This window comes from Gopherus evgoodei, chromosome 3 (genome assembly GCF_007399415.2).
Source record: "Gopherus evgoodei ecotype Sinaloan lineage chromosome 3, rGopEvg1_v1.p, whole genome shotgun sequence".
Taxonomy (NCBI): Eukaryota; Metazoa; Chordata; order Testudines; family Testudinidae; genus Gopherus; species Gopherus evgoodei.
The window spans coordinates 168725354-168747282 of NC_044324.1; the positions used below are offsets into that span (position 1 = coordinate 168725354).

At 44.1% G+C, this 21929-nt stretch overlaps 1 protein-coding gene across 1 annotated transcript in view; it reads right to left on the reverse strand.

The window, feature by feature from the left end:
• The window catches only part of CAPN13 (calpain 13), a 64002-nt gene that overhangs the window by 14274 nt on the left and 27799 nt on the right, over positions 1-21929 (reverse strand). Inside the window, exons 6-15 of the mRNA XM_030554285.1 lie at positions 19509-19642; positions 17509-17683; positions 16208-16282; positions 11951-12036; positions 9800-9874; positions 8499-8665; positions 6679-6827; positions 6351-6362; positions 4037-4248; positions 1795-1831 (exon numbers count right to left, since the gene is read on the reverse strand). Coding sequence (XP_030410145.1) covers positions 1795-1831; positions 4037-4248; positions 6351-6362; positions 6679-6827; positions 8499-8665; positions 9800-9874; positions 11951-12036; positions 16208-16282; positions 17509-17683; positions 19509-19642 — 1122 coding nt within the window. The remainder of the gene's footprint in view (positions 1-1794; positions 1832-4036; positions 4249-6350; positions 6363-6678; positions 6828-8498; positions 8666-9799; positions 9875-11950; positions 12037-16207; positions 16283-17508; positions 17684-19508; positions 19643-21929) is intronic.

Consider the following 21929-nt stretch of genomic DNA (forward strand, 5'->3'; position numbering starts at 1 on the left):
TAGCTGACTGGAAAATTAATGACTCAGAAAGGGCTTGAGTCTCTCACTTACATCATTAACTTCAAAGAAGTCACCCCTGGTTTACATTACTGTGAGAAAGCAGAATCAGGTGCAACCCAATCTCCAAAGTACAAGAGGACTGTACTGTTGAATGCACCATCACGGGTGAGTCATAGCTCACAAAGAGAGAATTCTGCAGCTGGACTGACAATTATACTGTGCTTGGGCTGTACTTATCTAGGCCTGATTCTGAGCTCCTGCTAGTTTAAGAAGTGCAATTCCATTGAGTTCTATGGGGTTACACTAGTACAAACCAGAAAATTCAGAATCAGGCCTAGACTCTTGCAAAGAACAATTGTGTCACCCAGTCTGACAGACAATCAGCTTTCCACAGATCTCTGCCTTATATTAGATGGACGAATCCCTGTGTGGAAAAGGGCAAGAATGCCATGCTGGGGAGTGTGATAGTGCTAATGTCTAGAGTGGAGCGAATGCGTGATTATTGAGTTTGGTGGCCCAATTAAAATGAATCAGATGAAAAAATGTCGTGGAAATATTTTGTTTTTTCTCACTAAAATGAAAACATAAAAAAATGTTGTTTCTAGTCAAATGACAGCTTACATTTACTTTTCATGTGATTTTTACCTTTTTTTTTTTTTTTACAAAAATTAAATCTAGCTACATTTCAAAATGAATCGTCATTTCAAAATGGAAAGCTATACCATTTCAACTTTTTCAATCTTCCCTCCCCTTTGTTGTCCAAAACTAGTTATTGAATTTGATTGGAATTCACAAATAGTTTCAGGAGACCCTAAAATTTAACTCAGCTCTACTGCTGACAGCGATTTACTTGATGAAAATGCAAATTAAAGATTAAGGGCCTATTTCTGAAACTGTCCCTCACATAGACAGGTTACTTATTCTGTGAGTACTACCTCTCATAGTTCAATACGAAGGTGGCAGAGCTGTGCCCAGAGACGTAAGAACAGCCATACTGGGTCAGACCAAGGGTCCATCTAGCCAGTATCCTATCTTCAAACTGCCCAATGCCAAGTGACCCAGAGGGAATGAAGAGAGCAGGTAACCATCACGTGTCACCCTGTCGCCAATTCCCAGCTTCTGTCAAACAGGCTAGGGAAATCAACCCTGGCTAATAGCCATTGATGGATCTATCCTCTATTAAACTATCTAATTCTTTTTTGAACCCTGTTATAGTTTTGGCCTTCACAACATCCTCTGGCAAAGAGTTCCACAGGTTGACTGGGCATTGTGTGAAAAAATACTTCCTTTGGTTTGTTTTAAACCTGCTGCCTATTATTTAATTTGGTGATCCCTAGTTCTTGTGTTATGAGAAGGAATAAATAACACTTCCTGATTTACCTTCTCCACTACAGTCATGATTTTGTAGACTTCTACCATATTCCCCCTTAGTCGTCTCTTTTCCAAGCTGAAAAGACCCAGTATTTTCAATTTCTCCTCATATGGAAGCTGTTCCATACACCTAATCATTTTTGTGACCCTTTACTGAACCCTATCCAATTCCAATATATCCTTTTTAAGATGGGGCAACCACATCTGCACACATTATTCAAGATGTGGGTGTCCCATGGATTTATATAGAGGCAATATGATATGTTCTGATTTGAGGCAGGTGGCAGAAGAGAAGACAACAGCCAGGGTGGGGTGGGGAGAGGAGGGTTGCAGCAAAGAGACTGGTTAGTGGCTAGGGCCAGGAGATACATAATGTTGATTCACACACGTCCAGCATCTAAGTCATTTTTCACATGTTCCTACCTTTGGCATCGCTGGGCTGAGCCTGCTTTTCAGGTCCCTATAAAACACCACAAGAGTCACATCAGAAAAAGACAACCTTCTAGCATTTATCTGCAGAAGGTAGGTAGGGATGTGTGTGTGTGTGTGTGCGTGTGCGTGTGTGACACAGAGAACTCTAAGAATGCTTATGAATCCCAATCACCCTGTGATTGTGCTGACACTTTTCAGGTGTTTTGGTTCAGAATCAGGCCTTTGAACTCTGTCTAATCATCTCTGCTGCATTAGTAAGCACAGTGGACCTGATTCTCTGCTCACACTGGTTTCAAACTATTTCAAAAAGTTCACTGACTTCTCTGGAATCACTCTTGATTTACACCACTGTAGGGAAGAGGAGAATCCAGGGCTGTGTGTGCAACAGCAAAACTAGTTTGGCAGCGCTTTCACCACCAGGAGGCACTAGGGGGTCTGTATCCACAGTCAGCTCTTACATGAGGAAAAGCTCCTGGTTCCCTGTAAAGCTGTAACATTATGAAATGTCTCTAATTTTCCTTTAGCATGTGAATACAAGATGAACATTAATAAAAAGGCAAGAGGATACCTGAGGACATTTAAAGGCAAATTTAAAACAGAGCACACCTTTATAGCCAACATAAAATTAACCTGTGGCCCTCACTGCCATAGGATGTTACTGAGGCAAATACAGTTGCAGCTCCTAACATTCCAGTTTTGCCTTAGATGAAGGAACCAGCTCAGCTCAGGCTTTGCAGCATTCCCTATGAAACCCTGTGCTTGTCATAGAGCAGCAGTTCCCAGACTGGGGTCCCAGTGGTCCCTAGGGTGAGCTACCTGGTCAAATGATGACAGCTGCTCCTCCACTTTTCCAGCCGCTACCCTTACTGTCCATGAGAAGTAACTTACTACTCAGCTAGAGAAAGCATGGCCCAGTGGCTAGGGCACAAGCCAATGACCCAGCAGACCTGGGTGCAACCCCCTGCTCTGCCACAGAGTTCCTGTGTGACTGCGGGGAAGTCACTCAGCCTACCTGTGTCTTAGTCCCCCCATGTAACATGGGGATAATAGCACTGCCCTACCTTGCAGGGACATTGCAAGGATAAAGACTGTGAAGCACTTTGAGAGCTACTGCTGGAAAGTGCTATATAAGAGCTAGGTACTATTACTACTGTACTCCCAGGATTTGAATGAGACTGTGCGTGGAGGACGTTACTACTGAACCCGAGTAAAAGTGGCAGAATCCTGCTTGCTGGAAGAAGCTCAAAACACATTGGCCCAGACTGTGATTCCCTTATTCACAGGGAGGGCAGTTACTCACATGAACAATCCCAGTGAAGCCAAGTTAGCTGTTCCAGAAAGAGGAAATTACTGTAGCTGGCTTGGGGATGCTTTGCAATGACAAATGAGAGGACATGTGTTCACAAGACAATATCCTTAATTAAGCCATGGGCCATGCTATGCAAAAGTCATGGAACCCCACTATAGGGTAGATTGAAAATACCAAGACAATGCCACTGTGCAATATTACCTAAGGAAATTTTGTCAAGGGTGAATGCTGTGGCTTAGATTTTTTTTTTAATGAAGACTAGCTATTTCTATGAAAACATCTGCATTTATGCTGACTAGGATAAAACGTATATCCTGTGTCCCCAAACTTACAATCTTATCCTTGTGGGTGGAACCGTACATCTGTGTAGAGTCCATTGAAATTAATGGATCTATGCAACACGTTCGCCCACAGGGAACAGACATCAGGCACTTGGATTATAAACTCCTTGGATGTCTTTGCATACACCTAATGCAATGGGGATCTGATCCTGACTGGGGCCTATTGGTGCACAGCAATATAAATATTCAAGAACTACTAATACAAGTCATCAGCCTTCCTTTCTCAGAGCAAGTGTCCATCCCAAGCTGGAGGGAAGTCTCCCAAACATGTATAGCATAGTATTGCTCTTTTTGGTGCTCTATAGGGGATACTCTGTTCTGGAATCATTACTGGACTAGATGCTTCTAAATAGACCCTTCCTCTGTTCAGCTATGGCAATTCCTGCGTATCCATCTGTGTGCCCAGTCTAAACTCCTAGCATCCCTGCCAATACACTCCTTGTCACTAACCTCTCTCTGTGCAATAAACTTCCATAAAACATTAAAATAAAACACCACATTAATGGCCCTGGTCTTAGATGTTCAAAGACAACCCTGGAAGCTGGAAAAAGGTACATATAAACAGTATGTACAATGATCTTACTCATTGGAGTCTTGGCACCTCAGGAAGATTCGTAGGAGGAATTCAGCCTCTTGGCCTTCTTCTGATGTGGTTGGAACAACAACATAGGTCCCAGGGCTCAAGTAAAAGTAATTGGTGACATCTCGGGTTGACACGTTGAAACCGTACTTCAAAACTTTGTATTTATACTGAGAGAAAAATGCAACTGGCAATCTGTCCCTCAGGCCCTGGAACTGAAGGAAATGATTAATTGTACCATGGCAGTCCTCTACTCCCACAGCCCCTTTCATCCACAAAGATCTGAAATAGCTTTTCATATTCAATCTTCATATATGGGAATCATTTCACTCACCACTGCATGCAATCATCTCTGGGGTGGAACATGGCAGTTAATAATGCACAGCAGTGCTACACAGCAGTTAGGGAAGTGAAAAAGAGCTGGGAGAATTTTAGGTGTGTGCAGTTAGTTAATTGATCTGAAATGTGCCAAGAAAGTGGGGTAATAGCCTAATTCCTGTGAAAATTTCCTTGGGGTATGTCATGTACATGAGTGCTCAGAGCCCTGGTTAAATATTTCATCCAAAAGACAGTGTCTTTAGCAGCAGTTCCATCCTTGCATCAATTCTCATAAGAAAATAATGTAGCCTGATCTTTCTTTGGTTATTCCAATACTTTTGCTGAGGTGAAACAATAAATATAATGTAACAAGTGTTACTATGATGACATGTAAAGATAGCATAATAAAAACCCCTTACTAAACAAATTCTCTCAAATACATTGGAGTGTATAAATTCCATTTAGAATGGCTATACAGTGTGACACAGTTATTTATGAGCCATGCTTTTGGGAGAAAATAGTATAAATCTGCTATCTTTGGGGAGGGGGAAAGACTGTGTGCTTGTCTAGACAAGCAGTTAGAGCACAACAAGCTGGTGTGTAAATCTACACAGCACTGGCTTGCTGTGCACTAACAATCTGCCTGAACCCTACTACCACACACTAAAAGTTCCCTAGTGCACTTTGATCTACCCCGCTTTGAAATGGGAGTAGGTGAATGTGCACTAGGAAATGTCCAGTGTGTGATACCATGGTCCGCGTGGACAGTTAGTTATGGAGCAGGCTAGTGTGAGGTAGATTTACACCCCAGCTTGCTGCAAAATGAGTTCTCATACAGACAAGCCATGTTATAGAGGACATGGGAGCTGTCTGGACTGCAAGGTATTAGGAGACAAATCCACAGTTGGCGCATACTGAAATCAATGGAGGTGTTATTTGGCATCTGGGTCTTACTCTGAATTCTTGCTGGTGGAAAGTGGAATTGACTCCCATTTACATTACTTAAGGTAAAACTGGTATGACACCAGAATCCGACTCTAGATATTTACCCAGCCGTATCACACAACATTGTCATGTCAGTCTATATATACCCTGCACAGCAGTTCTGTTATACTGCCAACACATAACATCCAGTCTGCTTCAGAGTGGTGATATGATTCGTCCCACAGTGTATCGAGAGATTAATAATAATATTGCTGCTTTGTTCTGGGAGCGAACATTAGTACATACTATAGTCAGACTCAGTGACAATGTAAACTTCTTAGGCCCAGTCTATGTGGGAAAGCTTTTTCAGGATAACCTAAGCAGTGAATCTAAACCAATATACTTATAACAGTATACACCCTGATGTAGACACACTTATCTGGTATAAGAGTGTTCAGATGGGAGATGATATTCCAGTATAACTAGTAAAACCTTTCTGTGTAGACACACAACCTTACACAGTTCTGTTACTGCCCCTTGCTAATGACTTGTAGCAACCTCTCTTCAATTCTTGAGCTTCCCATTATGAAGACCTACATTGTATCAGAATTCTGAGGTGTACCAGCATTCATGCTTGAGATAGATTTCTGATAAGATCTGAGCCATAGGCAAATGTCCACTGGAGACTATACTAGGCTGTTTGGCGAATAGGGTGACCAGATGTCCTGATTTTATAGGGACAGTCCCAAATTTTGCATCTTTTTCTTATATAGGCTCCTATTACCCCCCACCCCCATCCTGATTTTTCACACTCACCGTCTGGTCACCCCATTGGGGAGACACAGCCTTCCCTATCTGGCCCTCCATACCATTTGGCAACCCCAATGTGGCCCTCAGGCCAAAAAGTTTGCCCACCCCTGATATAAAAACACACAATTATTTGAGTTGATCGGATTGTTCTGATTTTTTTTAATGAAAACATCGACTGAAAATTCAACTTCTGATGGTTCCACTCCCCCATCCAGCTCTGGTAATTATGGATCAATCAAAGAAAAAGAAAAGAAAATGCACATACCTCGGGTTCAACCTGAGGAGAAGAAAGAGGAAAAAGCAGATTTTAACTATAAAATAAACATGTAGCTGATCTAAAGCTCTGTTCTCTATTCCAACTCCCCTAATTAGACAAAAATTTCCTTGGTACTGTTATTTAATGTCAAAGCTGTTAGTTCACGAAAGTCCCCCCACTTCTTATCACCTCCTCTTCCCTCAGCCACACTGAATGGCAGCTAATCATGTGTCTCTGAAGACAGAGTTCAGCCCTTAATCTCTATGCAGAGGCAAAAAACAACCCCCCCCAAACCCAAATTGTTATTCTTGCCTCCATACCAGCGGATGCTGCTTACCCTGAAGATCAAAAAGCCGGTGAACAATATTTGTGCGTCTGGCATATTATTGACAGGTTTTCTTATCAGTGACACCACCACATTATAGTTTTTCAGGTCAGGCTCCTCCACTTGGACAAAGTACTGGGGGTTCCTTGAAAATGCACCTACTGTGAAATTATTAGTAGTAATATTAGTAGCAGAACATAGCAGTCAAAGGCTCCTGCCAAAATCAGGACCCCATTGTGCCAGCTGCTATACATACACATAGTAAGAGATTGTCTCTGCTCCAAAGAGCTTACAACTGAACCAGATAAAGACCAAGTGCAGGAGGAAGGAAGTGTTACTATCCCCAGTTTAGAGATGACGAACTGAGGCACAGAGAGACTAAGTAACTGGCCAGTGGTCACTCAACAAAGCCGTGGCAGAGTCAGAAATTTAACTCAGATCACCTCAGTCTCAAACCCAGGGCCTTAACCACAATCCCATCCATTCTTAAGCCAGGAAAGGCAGTTTCTATTAAAACCCACGCAGACAAGGTTACTCTAGTGAAGGAGAGGATTGTGGCTTAGCTGCACAACCATGAAAAGGAGGAGGTCCAAATAAATTCTCCCCTTTTCCCAGAGGCCTATTATTCACCATGAAAAATATAGAGTGTCAGTAGCAATGATGCAAATCTAAAGATAAAGGCCTTTTGGAGACCAGTTAGACAATGGAGCCAAGGTTTTGGTTAGTGATAAGTAATGGCCTCGAGGAAAGAGAGCTGGGCTGGCATGTGCATTTTCAAGATGGACACGCAAGACTGAGAAGAGAGCTCTCTCTTAAGATAGAATAGACTTAATCACAGGGGCAAACACTTGATTGTGTTGGTTTGGGCTTCAGAGATGACGGTTTGCTGACGAGTGGTTGTACTTTGCATTACAGCATGTTCAGTCACGAACTATACTAGAAGGTTGATGGCAAAATATATGTCCATGGAAAGTGGTCTCCTCCTACCCACTGCCAATAGAGTACATCCAGCCATCCGATAGCCACAAGAACTGACGTGTTCATGGACTCTTAACACAGCCATGTCTATCAGTCTCACATTGTGATGAAAGTATCTCATTCTGTTCTTTACAATACATTGACAAATTGTAATCAGTGTTACTAGGAGACTGAGGCCTGTCTATTGCTGAATAATGGAACAGCGATGAAGATAAAAGAACCCTTTCCTGATCACAAGATGCTCTCATAGACTAAAATAACAAAACCGAATAAGAGATGCAACAGCAAAAAAATGCTGACGCTTGACACAACTGAATGATCAGGGCACAGGCAGCAATGCTGATGGCCTCATCTACCCAAAGGACTGTCCTACTGCAATAGAGCTTTGTGATTCTAGTCAATTAATTCCACATGTATATATGTTCTGTAATATTATTTCTTTGCAAAACAGGCTGGCTTCTTGCCAGCTCAGACTCTCCAGCCCCATCCTAGCCCTGGGTCAGCCAGGCCCAATATAATGGACCAGTGAGTTTTGATCTAAGAGAGTACAGGGTTTTTAAATCATCAGTTTTGACTCAGCGGCCAGTGCTGCTTCCTCAGTTCTGCCTGTTTTGTTTGGAGTAAAGTGCGAGGGTGGAAAACATCAAGCTCAACAATTTTTAATCAATACTTTTGCAATCCAGTCCTCAGAGTGGCTTATTATTTGTGTGTGTGTGTGTGTGTGTGTGTGTGTGTGTGTGTGTGTGTGTGTGTGTGTGTGTGTGAGAGAGAGAGAGAGAGAGAGAGAGAGAGAGAGAGAGATGGAGAGGAGATAATGGGGATGGGGTAGGAAATCAGACTAGGATATTCATTACCATTATGATAGTTGCTTCCACCTGCAGTGAGTCCTCGAGCCCATTGGTTTACATACATGGCCAGGGACCACCTTGTACCACGCTGATCTCCAAAGTCCAGAAACGATGGGGTGTTATTACAAATACACAGCGAGAAAAATTGCTCTGCAAAAGCATGACCTGACATCCTGGAAAAAAAATGAGAAGTTTGATGTTTCCGTTTAATTCATCGGTTGGATACTAATGCTTACACTCGCTGTGTGGGAAAGTGGATCTGTAGCCAAGGCACGAATGTGGTGTTGCAGGCTTCAGCTAATCGTGACAATGCCTTGTGGAAGATGTGAAGTCTCAGAGTGATCACATTTGTACTACCTAAAGCCCTGATCCTACAACTGGATCCTTGGGGGCAGAGCTTTGTGCCTATGTGGAACCACATTACAGTCAATGGGATCCACCTGTACACATTCAGCTCCAGGATCAGGGCCTACCATGGTGAGAAAAGCAAGCCATGGCTGTGAAGTGGTTGGTCTCCAGAGAGGAAGACGCTGGACCACCCTCCACTCTCCAGTACCGCAGGCCAGCCCCCACCCATACTGCATTCCAGCCCATGTCCACATGGCACTTTACAGTGCCCCAGCAACAGGCCCCACACTGCTCTCTCCAGCACCATCCTGGCCCTATCCAAATTGCATCCCAATATGCACTCTCTCTCTAGCCGCAGTCTAGATCCATGCTGCTTCCTCTGCTCTGCTACCCTCTGAGCCTGGCCACACAAGTCTGCAATGGGGAGACTTCCCAGTGGCTAAAGAGTCTGTAAAAGCTGTGGCAAAGCTGTACCTGAGCATGACCAGACACATGAAAAGCTACAAGCCTGGACCCATCAGGAAAGCCCAAACTCTGATGGCCAAAGTCCTTGCTACTGTACCCTGCTCCTCCCTGCATCCCCTTGGGTAGCTAATCCTTGAAATTTTGTATTTCTTGTTTAACAAGTCATCTACCTTGTGATGAGCAGCCTGGCCTTGTGGCAAGGGCATTGCACTGGGAATCAGGAAACCTCAGTTCTACTCCTGGATCTGCCACTGACCTGGTGTGTGATGTTGGGCACATCCCTTCCCCACCGTAAGCCTGTTTCCCTTCCCACCCTCAGTCTGTTAGATTGCAAGTGGGGGCAAGGACTGTCTCTAACAACCTGTTTACAGAGCTTCCAGCACAATGGGGCTCCAAACTGACTCAGAGCAGAGACCAAGTTGACACCTAAGCAAAGTGACTGAGCCATGGACCCCAGGAAAACCCAGAATATCCAAGCATCAATGTGAATGTACCAGAATTCTCCATCGTCCTTATCTTCACAGAGATCTTTCTTATATTCTGCTGGAACTCGATCCCACTGGGGAGAGCTGTGAAAGGCAACAGAACAGCAATCAGCAATGAGAAGTCTGCCCTGGGCTTCGTTCAGTGATTCTCCAACTTTTCCATCCTAGAGTCACGCTCCCATCTAGCTCCAGGATCTGGCCCAAGAGTGCAAATAAAAAGTGATGAATTGAGAGCCTGACTTGTACCTGACATTCAGCCCCAATACCAATGGTAGCATTAGCAGCACAGTGTGTTTCCACCCACAGCCATTGTGAAGTGAAGTGTCCTCCCTCCCTCCCCTTGAAAAATTCTGTGAATTTTTTCTGTGAAATTTTTCAGGTTTTTGTTGAAAAAAAACTGAAAAATGTCCAATTGCCAAAATACTGAAAAAAGTGGGTGGGTTGTTTTGGTTTTGGACAGAAATTGGAACGATTGCTACCAAAAATGGAAATTTTTTGATGAAAGCTTCCATTTTCTTGAAAAACCGTTTTCCATCAAAAAAACCCTCTTCTGACCAGTTCTACTTCCACTGTAGGTTCTGCCTGTTTCACCCCTGATAGGGGCAGGGGACAGCTGCAGCGAGTGGAATAGTACTTCTGTCCCCATGGGCATAGCCAGTCCTTGGGCTGGCTTTTAAACCAGAGAATTAGCAGTGATGGTTCTGGCTCTTTGGACAGCTGTCTGCGGGAAACCAGATTGGGACTACTAGCCATTTCTCACAGGCCAACAACCAGCTATCATGTGGCAATGATTTGCAGCTACTGCATCTGAATGACTATCTAGAAGTGGAACGTTCTGCATCCCATTTCCAGTTCCCTGCACATACCCTTTGGCATCCGAATGCTTAGTGAACTACTGAGGCTTTACATTGATATTACTTTGCAGCGCTCCTGCCACACAGAGACCACATTAGCCAGTCGGTTGTGTTATTTTCAAACAGCAGTTTTATAATTAAGTGATAATTGTATTTTCTGCAGAGCAAAAGATAAATAAACAGAGCATGAATCAATAAGGTATTGATTTATGCAGTTTACCTTTAAGCACGCTCCACCAAAATTTCAATTACAGCGAGGATTATAGTTCACCCTTCCAAAAAGTGGGAAATTCTGTCTGAGCAGATAGCTATTATCCCAGCCTCAAACATGTCTGCATCACCTACTACGTTCCCACCAGCCCATCCAGACGTTAAGTGCCAGACTTATTTTCTCCGCGGAGAAGTTATTAGTGTTATCATCCACAGAGGGAAGGAAAATTGTTGCTATTAAACCACAATGTTGTAGTGGAAGCTTTACAACTCTCTAGCTAGGAGAACACCAGCTTCAGTCAGCCATACTGGATTCCCCCTTGATACCTATGTGCAACAAAGTCATCATAGTGTTTCCTCTGGATCAATCTCTTACATTTGGAGGGGAGGGTGAATCCCCAATGGAACAACCAGGAGGTCTGGCCTGCAAAACCCATTCATCCCTTGAGATTCATGCTGGTCCTAGAAGATCCATTCAAGACAAGGGCTATGTGAATGGAAGCTCCATTCCTCTTCACTACCTCCAGCCCTTTCCCCCTCCCCAGCCCCTTGGCTTGCATCCATCCATCCTATAGAGCACTGCTATCATGGTCACTCCCCCTGCTGGCTACTCTCCCTCCAGATTCGACATCCTGGAAAGGGAAAGCAGCCCAGGTAAAACTGCAGCTGGAGCATTCTGCATTGACATCCTTAGAAAGTTCAACAGCACACAAGCTGCACCCTATATTCGATGCTTGTGGAGCATTAAACAGCAGAAAATTGTGTAAGGGGATGTCCAGAACCTGTTTTAGGTGAAAATAGTAGCTATCCAGTCCGAGATTTACCTGTAATTATCCACTGTGAAAATTGTTAGCTGAGAGAAAGAGGGATGTCTGAACTAGACCCAGTCTGGAGTAAGTATAAAAATAACATTTCATTTATGTTTTCAATCCCAAATTGGGCTCTAGTGGGAGGTGAGTTTGCAGATGAAAAAAGGGCTTAAAGCGGTTAATTTAGAGTTGCCTACTCCATTGCAGTTGGCCCTGGACAGATTCTCCTTGCAGTAAACCCACAAAAGTTTCACCCTTCTTATGAGATCAAATCTTTAAAGTCATACCCATCACTCCAAGGCCCTCTCCATTCCCCGTGACCCCAAGGATTCCACACTCTGATTATATCTTCCCAGCCATTCTTGTATGGTATCTGTAAAGGAAAAGAATAAAAAGCCAACCATAGTCACAGCCAGCAAAGCCAGTGACTTCGTAGTACAAGGCCGCCCACGATTAAAATGTATCTGTATGGAGTGGGGAGATGCACTGCAGCAAATGCTGAGAACAAGGGACTGGGGAACCTGTCTGTCTGGCTATTTGTGGTATTTCTAATATGCCTGTCATCTGGGAAGCCAATCCCTGACTCCTGGCTTCTATTCCCAGCTTGGTGTTTCCCATTAAGGCAGTGACCTTCTGTGTTCTGCACAAATTGGAGCATCTGGACTTGCGTCTCTTCTTGCTTTCTCTAGTGTAACTGAGGAGTAACTCCACCAAAGTTGGCAGGGGTGGGGTACACTGGTGTAACTGACAGGAGAACCAGACCTTCTGTGTGGCTTCCAATTCTTGTCCAGATACAAAGAGTTCCTAGAAGTAATGAAGGCCTGGCTCACTGTGGCTAGGACACCTTCCAAAGCAAAGAGACATCATTCTCTGGTAGGCGTCAAAGTGCTTTCCAAACACAAAACCTCCCAACCTCCTACCCCAATGAGGTAGGCAAGTATTATTTTCCCCCTTGGATAGAAGGGAAACTGAGGCAACAGACAGTTAAATGACTTGTCTGTGCTCACACAGGAAGTCAGGGATAGAGCTGAGATTAGAAGCCCAAATTTCCTGACTCTCAGGCCTGTGGTCTAGTCAGCAGATATGCCGGGACAGCTCCTTCGCCGGTGTAAATCTTCACAGCTCCATTTACTTCAGTGGAGCTAAACCAGCTGAGCCTCTCACCCACCCTCTCTTTCTTTCCATTAAGTGGTGGTCATCAGCATGCTCTCATGCTTCCCCAGCTTCACCTCTACCTGCTCCTCTCCCCCACAGGGCCCGAGGTCACAGCAACCCACCTTTACGTGGGGGTAGCTGAATGGGGCTCACCCTGGAGCCCAGCAACCCCATGCTTAGATCAGCATAAGGGGTCACTGCCAAGTGGGTTACCAGGGAGGGAGTGACGGCAGCTAGGAATCAAAGCTAGGCCTTTGGCAGTTCAAAGCTGTTAGGGCAGCAGGACCAAAAGCCCTTCCTGAAGCACGCAGACTTTAGTGTGTGTGTTTAAAGGGGTTAAACTTGAAAACATTTAGACAAGAAAGAAAGAAAGAGCAAATTTTGGAAACAATCCCCTTGCTAAGTGCTTTGAGATCCTGGGATAAAAGCTACATTTCATGTATCCTGGGTCCCTCTGCGAATGAGACTCTTTAATCACTGCTGAAGGCCACGTCCCAGGAATTAGTCCAGGTCACTGTCTGGCTTCTCTTTTATTTGGTCGCTGCTGAAACTAGCCATGTGAGTGACAGATTCATAGCTTTCAAGGCCAAGAGGAACCATTGTGATCATCTACTCTGATCTCCTGTACAGCACAGGCCAGAGAACTTCCCCAGAATAACTCCTAGAGCAGAGCTTTTTCAAAAACATCCCATCCTGATTCAAAAATTGCCCATGATGGTGAGTCCATCATTGGGACAGCTTCTCGGGATGAGCTCTGTCCTCACTCCACGAGAAAAGGTGCTGGCTGCAGTAAGTCATTTGCTTTCCTGGATTATTTTATTGTGCCAGATTAGTCCCTTCTAAATTAATATGAATATTTGGTCAGGGGAGGTTGTGTGTTGGAAGGATACACCTAAAAAGGTAGAGAAAGTCATTTTTTTATCTGGCTGAACTCCTGACTTTAGGCCACAGTTTGAAGCCAGAGAAAGTTTGCTCTTGGTTCTGTGAAGTGCAAGCTACATTCCTTGACTACAGAAGATAAAGATGATACAGCCTCACCCTTAATGGGATTTTATAACCCTTTGTCCAGATTCTTGACAAAAAATATGAAAATTTAATGGAACAGAAATTGTGAGAAATGTTGATTCACAAGTGTTGAAATCTTTCATTTTGACATTTCCCAAATCTATGTTTTGTTTCAGTTTGTTGAACTGCCTTGAAATGCTTCATTTCAAGCCATTCAATATTAAACTGCATTTTCCCATTATGGCACATTGCCTCTAAGGAGCTGTACTTTGGGTTCCCTTACGTACCAGGTTCCCTGGCTAGACTACATCTCCTATGATGCATGCCAAGGCATGTGACTCCCATGATGCACCACACAGACTTTGGGCAGCGGGAAATCCATATTGCATTATGGGAGATGTAGTCCTGCAGGGAGTTCAGCCCACAACAAAGAATGCGAGTTCCAAATTACAAGTCCCATAAGACATTTCACTGACCGGAAAATACAACTTTGTTTTATTAAACTGATTCTAAATATTTCCGATCAGTTCAACAAAATGAAGTATTCTGATTCAGGTAAAACCCACAAGAAAAAAAATCAACAAAAAAATTTTTTTAAAGCAGAATTGAGATTTTTCCCACAGAAAATTTTGATTGTGCAGAAACTGCATTTTCCATTTGGAAACTCCTAACCAGCTCTACTACCAGACCCCTATCAAACGGAAAGGAACTTTTGCCCCTTCAACAGCAGAATTTCCTCCAAAGTCCCCAACCGTGGCAGCCTTGCCATTCTGTCATATCCTAATCACAGGCATTCCCTTCACTGAAAGTCATGCGTACATCTCACATGTCCCACATATTATCACATTCACATTCTCCACCTATCCACTCCCACTCCTCACCCCTACAATTTAGGCGAGTGGAATGGACAAACCATCAGTACAAAGTAGGCTTCTTTTCAAACCTCTCACGTTGTGGCAGCTATTACCAAGATCATGTAGGCCTTGAGTCCAAAAGCCCCTGTCTGCTGCACAGCAAGGGGCTTAAGCTCTTTTGCAACTCAGTGCAAATGCACATGGCGGCAACATGTGAATGCTAAAAGGCTAAATTGTGAGGTGCAGTCCACTAACTGGTAGCAGCCCGCTGCACATGTGCTTCCTTACTGAGGCTGGGTGTAGGTGTAGAACGGGCATGGCTGAGGAGACATGGGCTTAAGTTCCATCCTCACTATGCCAATCTGTTTTTGAGCTACATGCTCCATTCCTAGGCTTGACTCCTGCAACTCATGACGAGTAACTTGATAGTCTTATAGCAGTGCTGTCTTTAATGACATCAGGTCCCCTGTGTTCTAATCTGCTCATCACTTTTTACCTTGTAACTGGCTGCACCTGCTCTGGGGCGGTGTCCAGCCCATAGGGCCAGATTTTCAAAGGTATTTAGGTGTCTAAAGATGCAAGTAGGCACCTAGTAAGATTTTCAAAAGTGCCCAGGGACCTAACTCCCAAAGGGATTTTAAATACTTTTAAAAATCTGTCCCTTAGTGCCTCTCCCTCCTGACCTTCCTCTAACCTCTGATTGAGTGGGAACCTTACAATATATAGCATAATGGGCCATAATTTCCCTTAATTTGATTACCTGTCCTATCCCATCAATAGTTTATAGCCAGGAATTAAATTAACTCATGGACATACAAGAGTCTCCATGCATTTAATTTGTTTTTGTCTTTTGAAAACCCTGAAGGCTTGCTTACAATCTTGAATTTCTGGTAACAAGTACCCAGGGCTGGCTCTAGCCATTTCGCCACCCCAAGCACAGCGGAACGCTGCGGGGGGCGCTCTGCCGCTCGCCGGTCCTGCGGCTCCGGTGGACCTCCCACAGGCGTGCCTGCGGATGCTCCACCGGAGCCGCGGGACCAGCAGACCCTCCACAGGGACGCCTGCGGGAGGTCCACCGGAGCCACCTGCCGCCCTCTCGACAACCGGCAAAGCGCTCCCTGCGGCATGCCACCCCAAGCACATGCTTGGCACTCTGGGGCCTGGAGCTAGCCCTGCAGGTACCTTTGGCAATGTCATTGGCTGTGGGCAACTGAAGCCAGGAATGTTAACGATGGGCTCTACTCTCCATCGCTTTGGTACGTTGCTTGAAAATGGAGAGATGATCATATTCCCTTTATTCCACACACAATCCTAGACTGCAGAAACTCAGGGTTTGGTGCAGCAATTACAGGTGAAATTCAGTTGCCTCTGTTATGCAGGTGGTCAGACAAGATGATCATACAGATCCCTTCTGACCTTAAAATCTCTGAAAGCAACTGTGAGTGGAACAGCAGTCAGTGTGCTAATCAGGAAAAGGCCATGGAATTATACAGCAAGAATGATAGGTAGGAAAAAGGTCCCAGTTCTTACTTCTGTAGCCCCGGTGACAGTATAGGCATGGCCTTTCACGAGTCCGTTCTTCAGTTCCATTTTACCAATGGATTGCTGCGGAGAGAAAGCATAGCCATGAGCTCCCTGAAAAACTTGCAAACATACATTTGTTTGCCCCCCAAACTGCTATTTGGTTAGTTTGGGAAAAGAGAAAAGTGGAGCTGACTTCACTTACATCAGCAGCTCAGCTATAGTGTTTAAGTGCCTGGTGTTTGTTCCCCTGGTGGGCCTAAGCAAATCCAACCAAGTTAATGGAGCTACAAAATCATCACACATCAGAAAAGCTCATAAGGATCCAGTGTTGGAGCAATTTCCACAGCAAGTGCAGTTGTGACAACAGCTAGGGTGAGTCATTGGTAGGAATTGACTTAAGCACCAGTCTCAGCACTTGAACTAAAAGGGTAATTCAGTTAGTGGGTAGCAGCAGTTGGCAGCTCTTCTTTAGTGAACCAAACACTAGAGGCGGCATGACGCACACACTTTGCCAGTGCACTGCACAGTCTATATAAAACCATGGAAATCTCTTTGCAACACACCAGCAGACAACATGGGTGCTTTTATGATGGCCCCTATCAACTCAGCAGTGTCCCACCAAGCTGTATTATATCTTTCCCTGCATCTCAGAAGTGTGTTGTCAGACTACGAGGAGCCTGCCTTATTCAAATGTGAATCTGCAATTCTACCGACTGAACTAGCAGCCAATACCCAATAGCTGTCAGCAGCAGACATACTGGGTGTCTTCTCCAAAGACCTCATTTTGGTCTTCCTGCCCTAGAAACTGATCATCTCAAATTCTGGTCCTGAAGCCATAAGGCCAGTTTCTATGCTGGTCTGAGGCTCCGATGAGGAGCTATAAAAATACATAGTTATGGAATCAAGCACTTTTGAGTCAGAAAACTTCCTTTGGGCTTCAGCATCCGCTTTCTATCCAAGTAGCTCAGCCCTAGATTTCTGGCATTTTTGCTGATTAGCCCTGTCAAATAGTCATCCCTTCTACAATGGTTCAGTCCAGGCCAGGATTTAGTGAGAGACTCTTTGGTGATGCTGGGTAGCATTGTCAGTCTGAGAACTTTGGAAACTTCTGGCCGGCAACCCCAATAAAAAAACCACCCCTTTATATTCAATACAGCTAAGTATTATTTCTTCTCTATCACTAGGGACACTACAGGCCCCCTCAGAGAGTACCTATGGTACAGGGGTAAATATGGATTCCTGGTTTCCTCAAAAAAATAAGTAATATAAATATGGTAAAGGCAAGAAGGGTTGTCCCTCCTGCTTACCCCTCCTGGCGTGGTAGATCCCATCAGGCATTGTGATTTGGCAGCTGCTTTTATTATCTCCTGCAGATCAGAAGGAGGTTTCTGTAAAAGAAACTGCACTTGGACTCCACCTGTCAAGTCTACTAACGCATCGGAAATGTAACCCCAGTGCAAATTCTGATAGGAGCCTCGCAACCTGAAAATAAAAAAAGAATAGGGGTGGGGGTGGGGGGAAAAGGATTTGTTCCTATGATCCACCCAAGTAAGCAATGCGTAGAAGAAATTAACTGAATGGATGCACATTATATAGTCTCTGTGGTGCACAAATATATTACAAATGTACTATGTGTCATGAGCTGGAGCTGAAATGCACATGCAGGTAGGGTGATTAGACAGCCGGTGTGAAAAATTGGGACAGGGTGTGGGGGGGGTAATAGGAGCCTATATAAGAAAAAGACCCAAAAATCGGGACAGTCCCTATAAAACCAGGACATCTGGTCACCCTACATGCAGACACAATGGTAACCCCTAGATTGAATCTGGTTCCTTCAGCACTAGAAGAAGAAACCTCCACTGCTTGAGCTGAAGAGGGATTCCTCTAGCTTTCAGAATGTATGAGGCTGTCTAGACATTGGGATCAGCCAGTGGAGGGAGGCATGATCAAATGTGTGTGTGTGCATATGCACATAGACACACACATGACTAGTGTGTAATGCACAAAGATGGAAATCCCCCACTGTGCAGAGTGCCAGCATGCACCATTTCAATCCCACTCAAGCCCAAAGAAGTGGACTGAGACTCCCACTGGTTGTGCAGCAGCAGGTGAAAAACCATCTGATAGTAACAATGTTTGAGCACTAGGGCTCTCACAAAGCCATATTGCAAGCAGGATCTGTGTTTTCTTGTCTTGTGCTTTCATTGCAATTACAAAAAAAAACTCACGTTGGACTGTACTGTAGTTAGAGCATGAATATATACATTATTAAAACCACAGTGTACAGTGAATTTCATTAATTGGAGAATCAGAAAATGAAATCCTGGGCTAATTGTAATTTGGAACAATGTCCTTGACCTACATTGATTAAAAGGAATTTGCCATATGCTCTGGAGAAAACTTCTCAATTGGAATCACATAAACAGCAACTCTTGCAATTTTAATTGAATAGAGGTTCAGTTTGCTCTGTAATTAAAATCTCACATTGCAAAGTGGTACCTACTTCGGAGTCAGTTTTTCTAAATTACGTTGTGGCAAAATTCTCCACTTCTGTGTCTCCCAGTTACCATTTTACCATTTGCTTATTCCTTGCTGAATTCATTAAACTACCCAGTATGTGCTTAATGCACTCCCTGTGTTATATAGGTAAGACACTGACTTAATTTATGTCATAGCTCCTAGCTGCAGGTCTCAGTGAGTATAACAACTTGCTACTTACTCACAGCTGAAGTGTTCCGCTTTAACTCAAGTAAGACAGGACTTGGCTTTTGATGCTGAGAATCCAAAGTTCAGTCCCCACTGATGACTGTAGTTTTTATTCGTTAGTAGTATTAAGGTAGAAGCTAGAGGCCTCAATTGAGACTGAGGGCCCTTTCTGCACAAACACTCAATGAGAGACAATCCATGCCCTAAAAATCTTCCAGTCTAAATAGACAAAACGTGAGAGGGACGTGACTTCTCCAAGGCTAAACAGCAGACTAATAGCCAGCCCAGAAATAGAACCTAGGTCTCCTAAGTCCCATACCAATGGCCTATCCACTGGACCATACTGCCTCTTGAAAAGAAAAGCACATAAGAGAACCAGGGAACTTTAGATCTTCAGTTTAAAATCTACAGTCTTCAGCCTGTACTATCTGCCAGAATGTGCAGCCACAGTTCATTACATATCCAGTGCTCAAAATATTGGACCATGGTCCTGAACAACACTCCACAAGGTACTTTGTCCAAAGCAGCTGGCACAACATATAGCCACACAAGCACAAGACTCAGGGATTGCAGGAAAGACAGACTTGGCGGGTATATTTACTTGGCATATGCTTTTTCTAGCAGGGATGGCCAGAATTCATTTCTGCTGCGAGGTTGAACAGACAGGTATCTCCCATTGAGAAAAGGCAGCCGGTCGTCTATCACCACATCCACCCAGTCTCCAAAATGCCAGAACTGGAAAAAAAAAGAAAAGAAAAGGAAAAAAAAAAACCTCTTGTAAGAATAAATAGTGCTGCCAAATGACAGTCTCCAGAAATAGCCCAAGAGTGAATGTAAACTATGAATGTAAGTAACGTCTTTGCTTTCTCTCAGAAGCTATTTTGTACTGTTGCTGTATACTGTTAAATAGGCGCTGAATTTCATTTCAGAGGTGGCTAACTTTCAGTGGTGGGTCATTTCTGGACACAACGTGCTCTGAAATTACATGGGATGAAAAGTACATGTAGGTGAGTAAGTATTACAATGACTCGACTAAGGCAGGTGTTGCAAAAAGGGCAGAAAACGAAGTGTCCAAACAAAGTGGTACGCCTTGCTACTCAGCTCTACATGGAGCTTCTCTTGGGTACATCTCGGATTCAGAGATGCTCTTCACCAAGAGATAGTCTTTGGATAGTCCTTTCCCTCCTTCCTGTGTCTGAAACCTCTCTAGAGCTAGATCTTTCTAAACTTTGACATGGATTGCACTGGGCAGGCAGAGCACAGTTGGAGCTATTATCCATCAGCTTGACAAATGAAAAGGAGGCAATTGGTCACTTCAACAGCTGGACAGAACAGGTGTTCTTCTGACTGATCCAGCTGGAGAGTGATCAGCAGGGGGTGAACTAACAGAACTGTTGCTAGAATCATTACAAACTAATGTAGTGCAGCAGGACTTCGACATCACAACTGGCCAAATCTATACCTGTCGTAATGCTAAGGACTTCCGTGCCATTACGCCAGGGATAAATTTGTCCCAGCGTTGCTATATTTCCATGGCTGTGTGAGCAAAAGTTACAGGAAAGCATTGTTCTATTTGAACAGTATTGCTATTTGCAGTGGGTACCCTCAGTGGCAAACAAGCTTGGAGTTCTAAATGGAAAGCAGGTTTGATAAATCTCCCTAGTCTTTCTCAATCTAAATCTTCCATTTAATTAGGTTGAAGACAGATGAGGAGCAGTGTTTTAGATTTTGCAAAAGTAAAACCAGGATTGGCTTGAATGCAGGTTCTATTTTTTCTGAACCACCCAGATTTGAGGAGAGCCCAGCTGAACAAAAGGCCCTGGGTTCAGCCCATCTTTAACTTAGGCACATCTGCACAGGAGAAAGACACATATGAGAGAGCTTGGAAGATCTGAAGCACTTTCCTTCCAAAAGGAGGATCCCTTTTCTGCCACAGCCAAGAGCATTGGCTCAACAGGGAAAGCTCATGCAAGAGCCAAGCTGCATGCAGTAGGCCTGTAGATACAAAGGATTTGGGTTTGAGAATCAGTCACACCTTCATGCCGCACCTCATGTGCAAACATAGCAGGCAAACTCTTTCCAGGGTACAAACAAGAAGGTGTCTGGGGGATTACTGCAATTTGAATCCAGATAGACAAAAGTAAAGTTCAGAATGTAATATGACTCTTCCTGCTGTTTGGGGATAAACAAAGTCTAAGAGGGGATCCAGGTATTGAATTACATTTTCCTTTTGCTAGTCTTCTCTTGGAGAAAGGGTGCTGCAGATGTTCTGATTGCCATACCCTTTCAGGCTGTGACCCTGTCATGTCTCAAAAGCTTAGAAGGTCTGGCCTGGCTAGCAGTTGGGTGGGAGTCCTCCAGGCAGACCCCAGGATGCTGATAGAAGAGATGTTCAGCACTCAATAAGGGGCATTTTGCCCTCTGAATCCACCCAGGAACCAGTGACAATGGCCTAACCTCTGGCTTTTGGCCTGAGACTCAGGCTTTGTGGGATTTCAGAGAGTTTGGAGGCAGCCCTGAGAAGTTTAGGTGCTGCGGCTGTGAAAGTGACCATGAACTGAATAGAAAAGGATCCTGTTGAGGCAGACTGCACCCACTATTGTGCCAATTATATAAACTGAAAATAGATTTTGCTGGTTAAAAAAAAATAAAGTCATCCTTTTTATGTCCTTTCTTTATTTGTCTGGAAAGGTGGCAAACTTCAAGGATCGGGAATCAGGGGCAGTCAAGAAGAAAATCTCATGCCATTGAACTCTCTGCTGTAGGCAGTGTTGTTGTGACCCACTATGGTGTTAGGAGGTACTTCTTGGATGAACCGTGAAACTGAAGTTCTGACCATTTGTTGTCATTCAAGCTCCCATCAAACTTTTCACAAGAACAAGGACATTAATCCTGGTGCCATGGCTAGTTTCCATCTCAAGCAGTTCCACTCTACCTTAATTCTTCCAGAGGTTTCAACTGGAAAAGAAATACTTTTTCATTTCTTAGCCTGAGCTTCTGCACAGGGCTGCAGTATATCGTT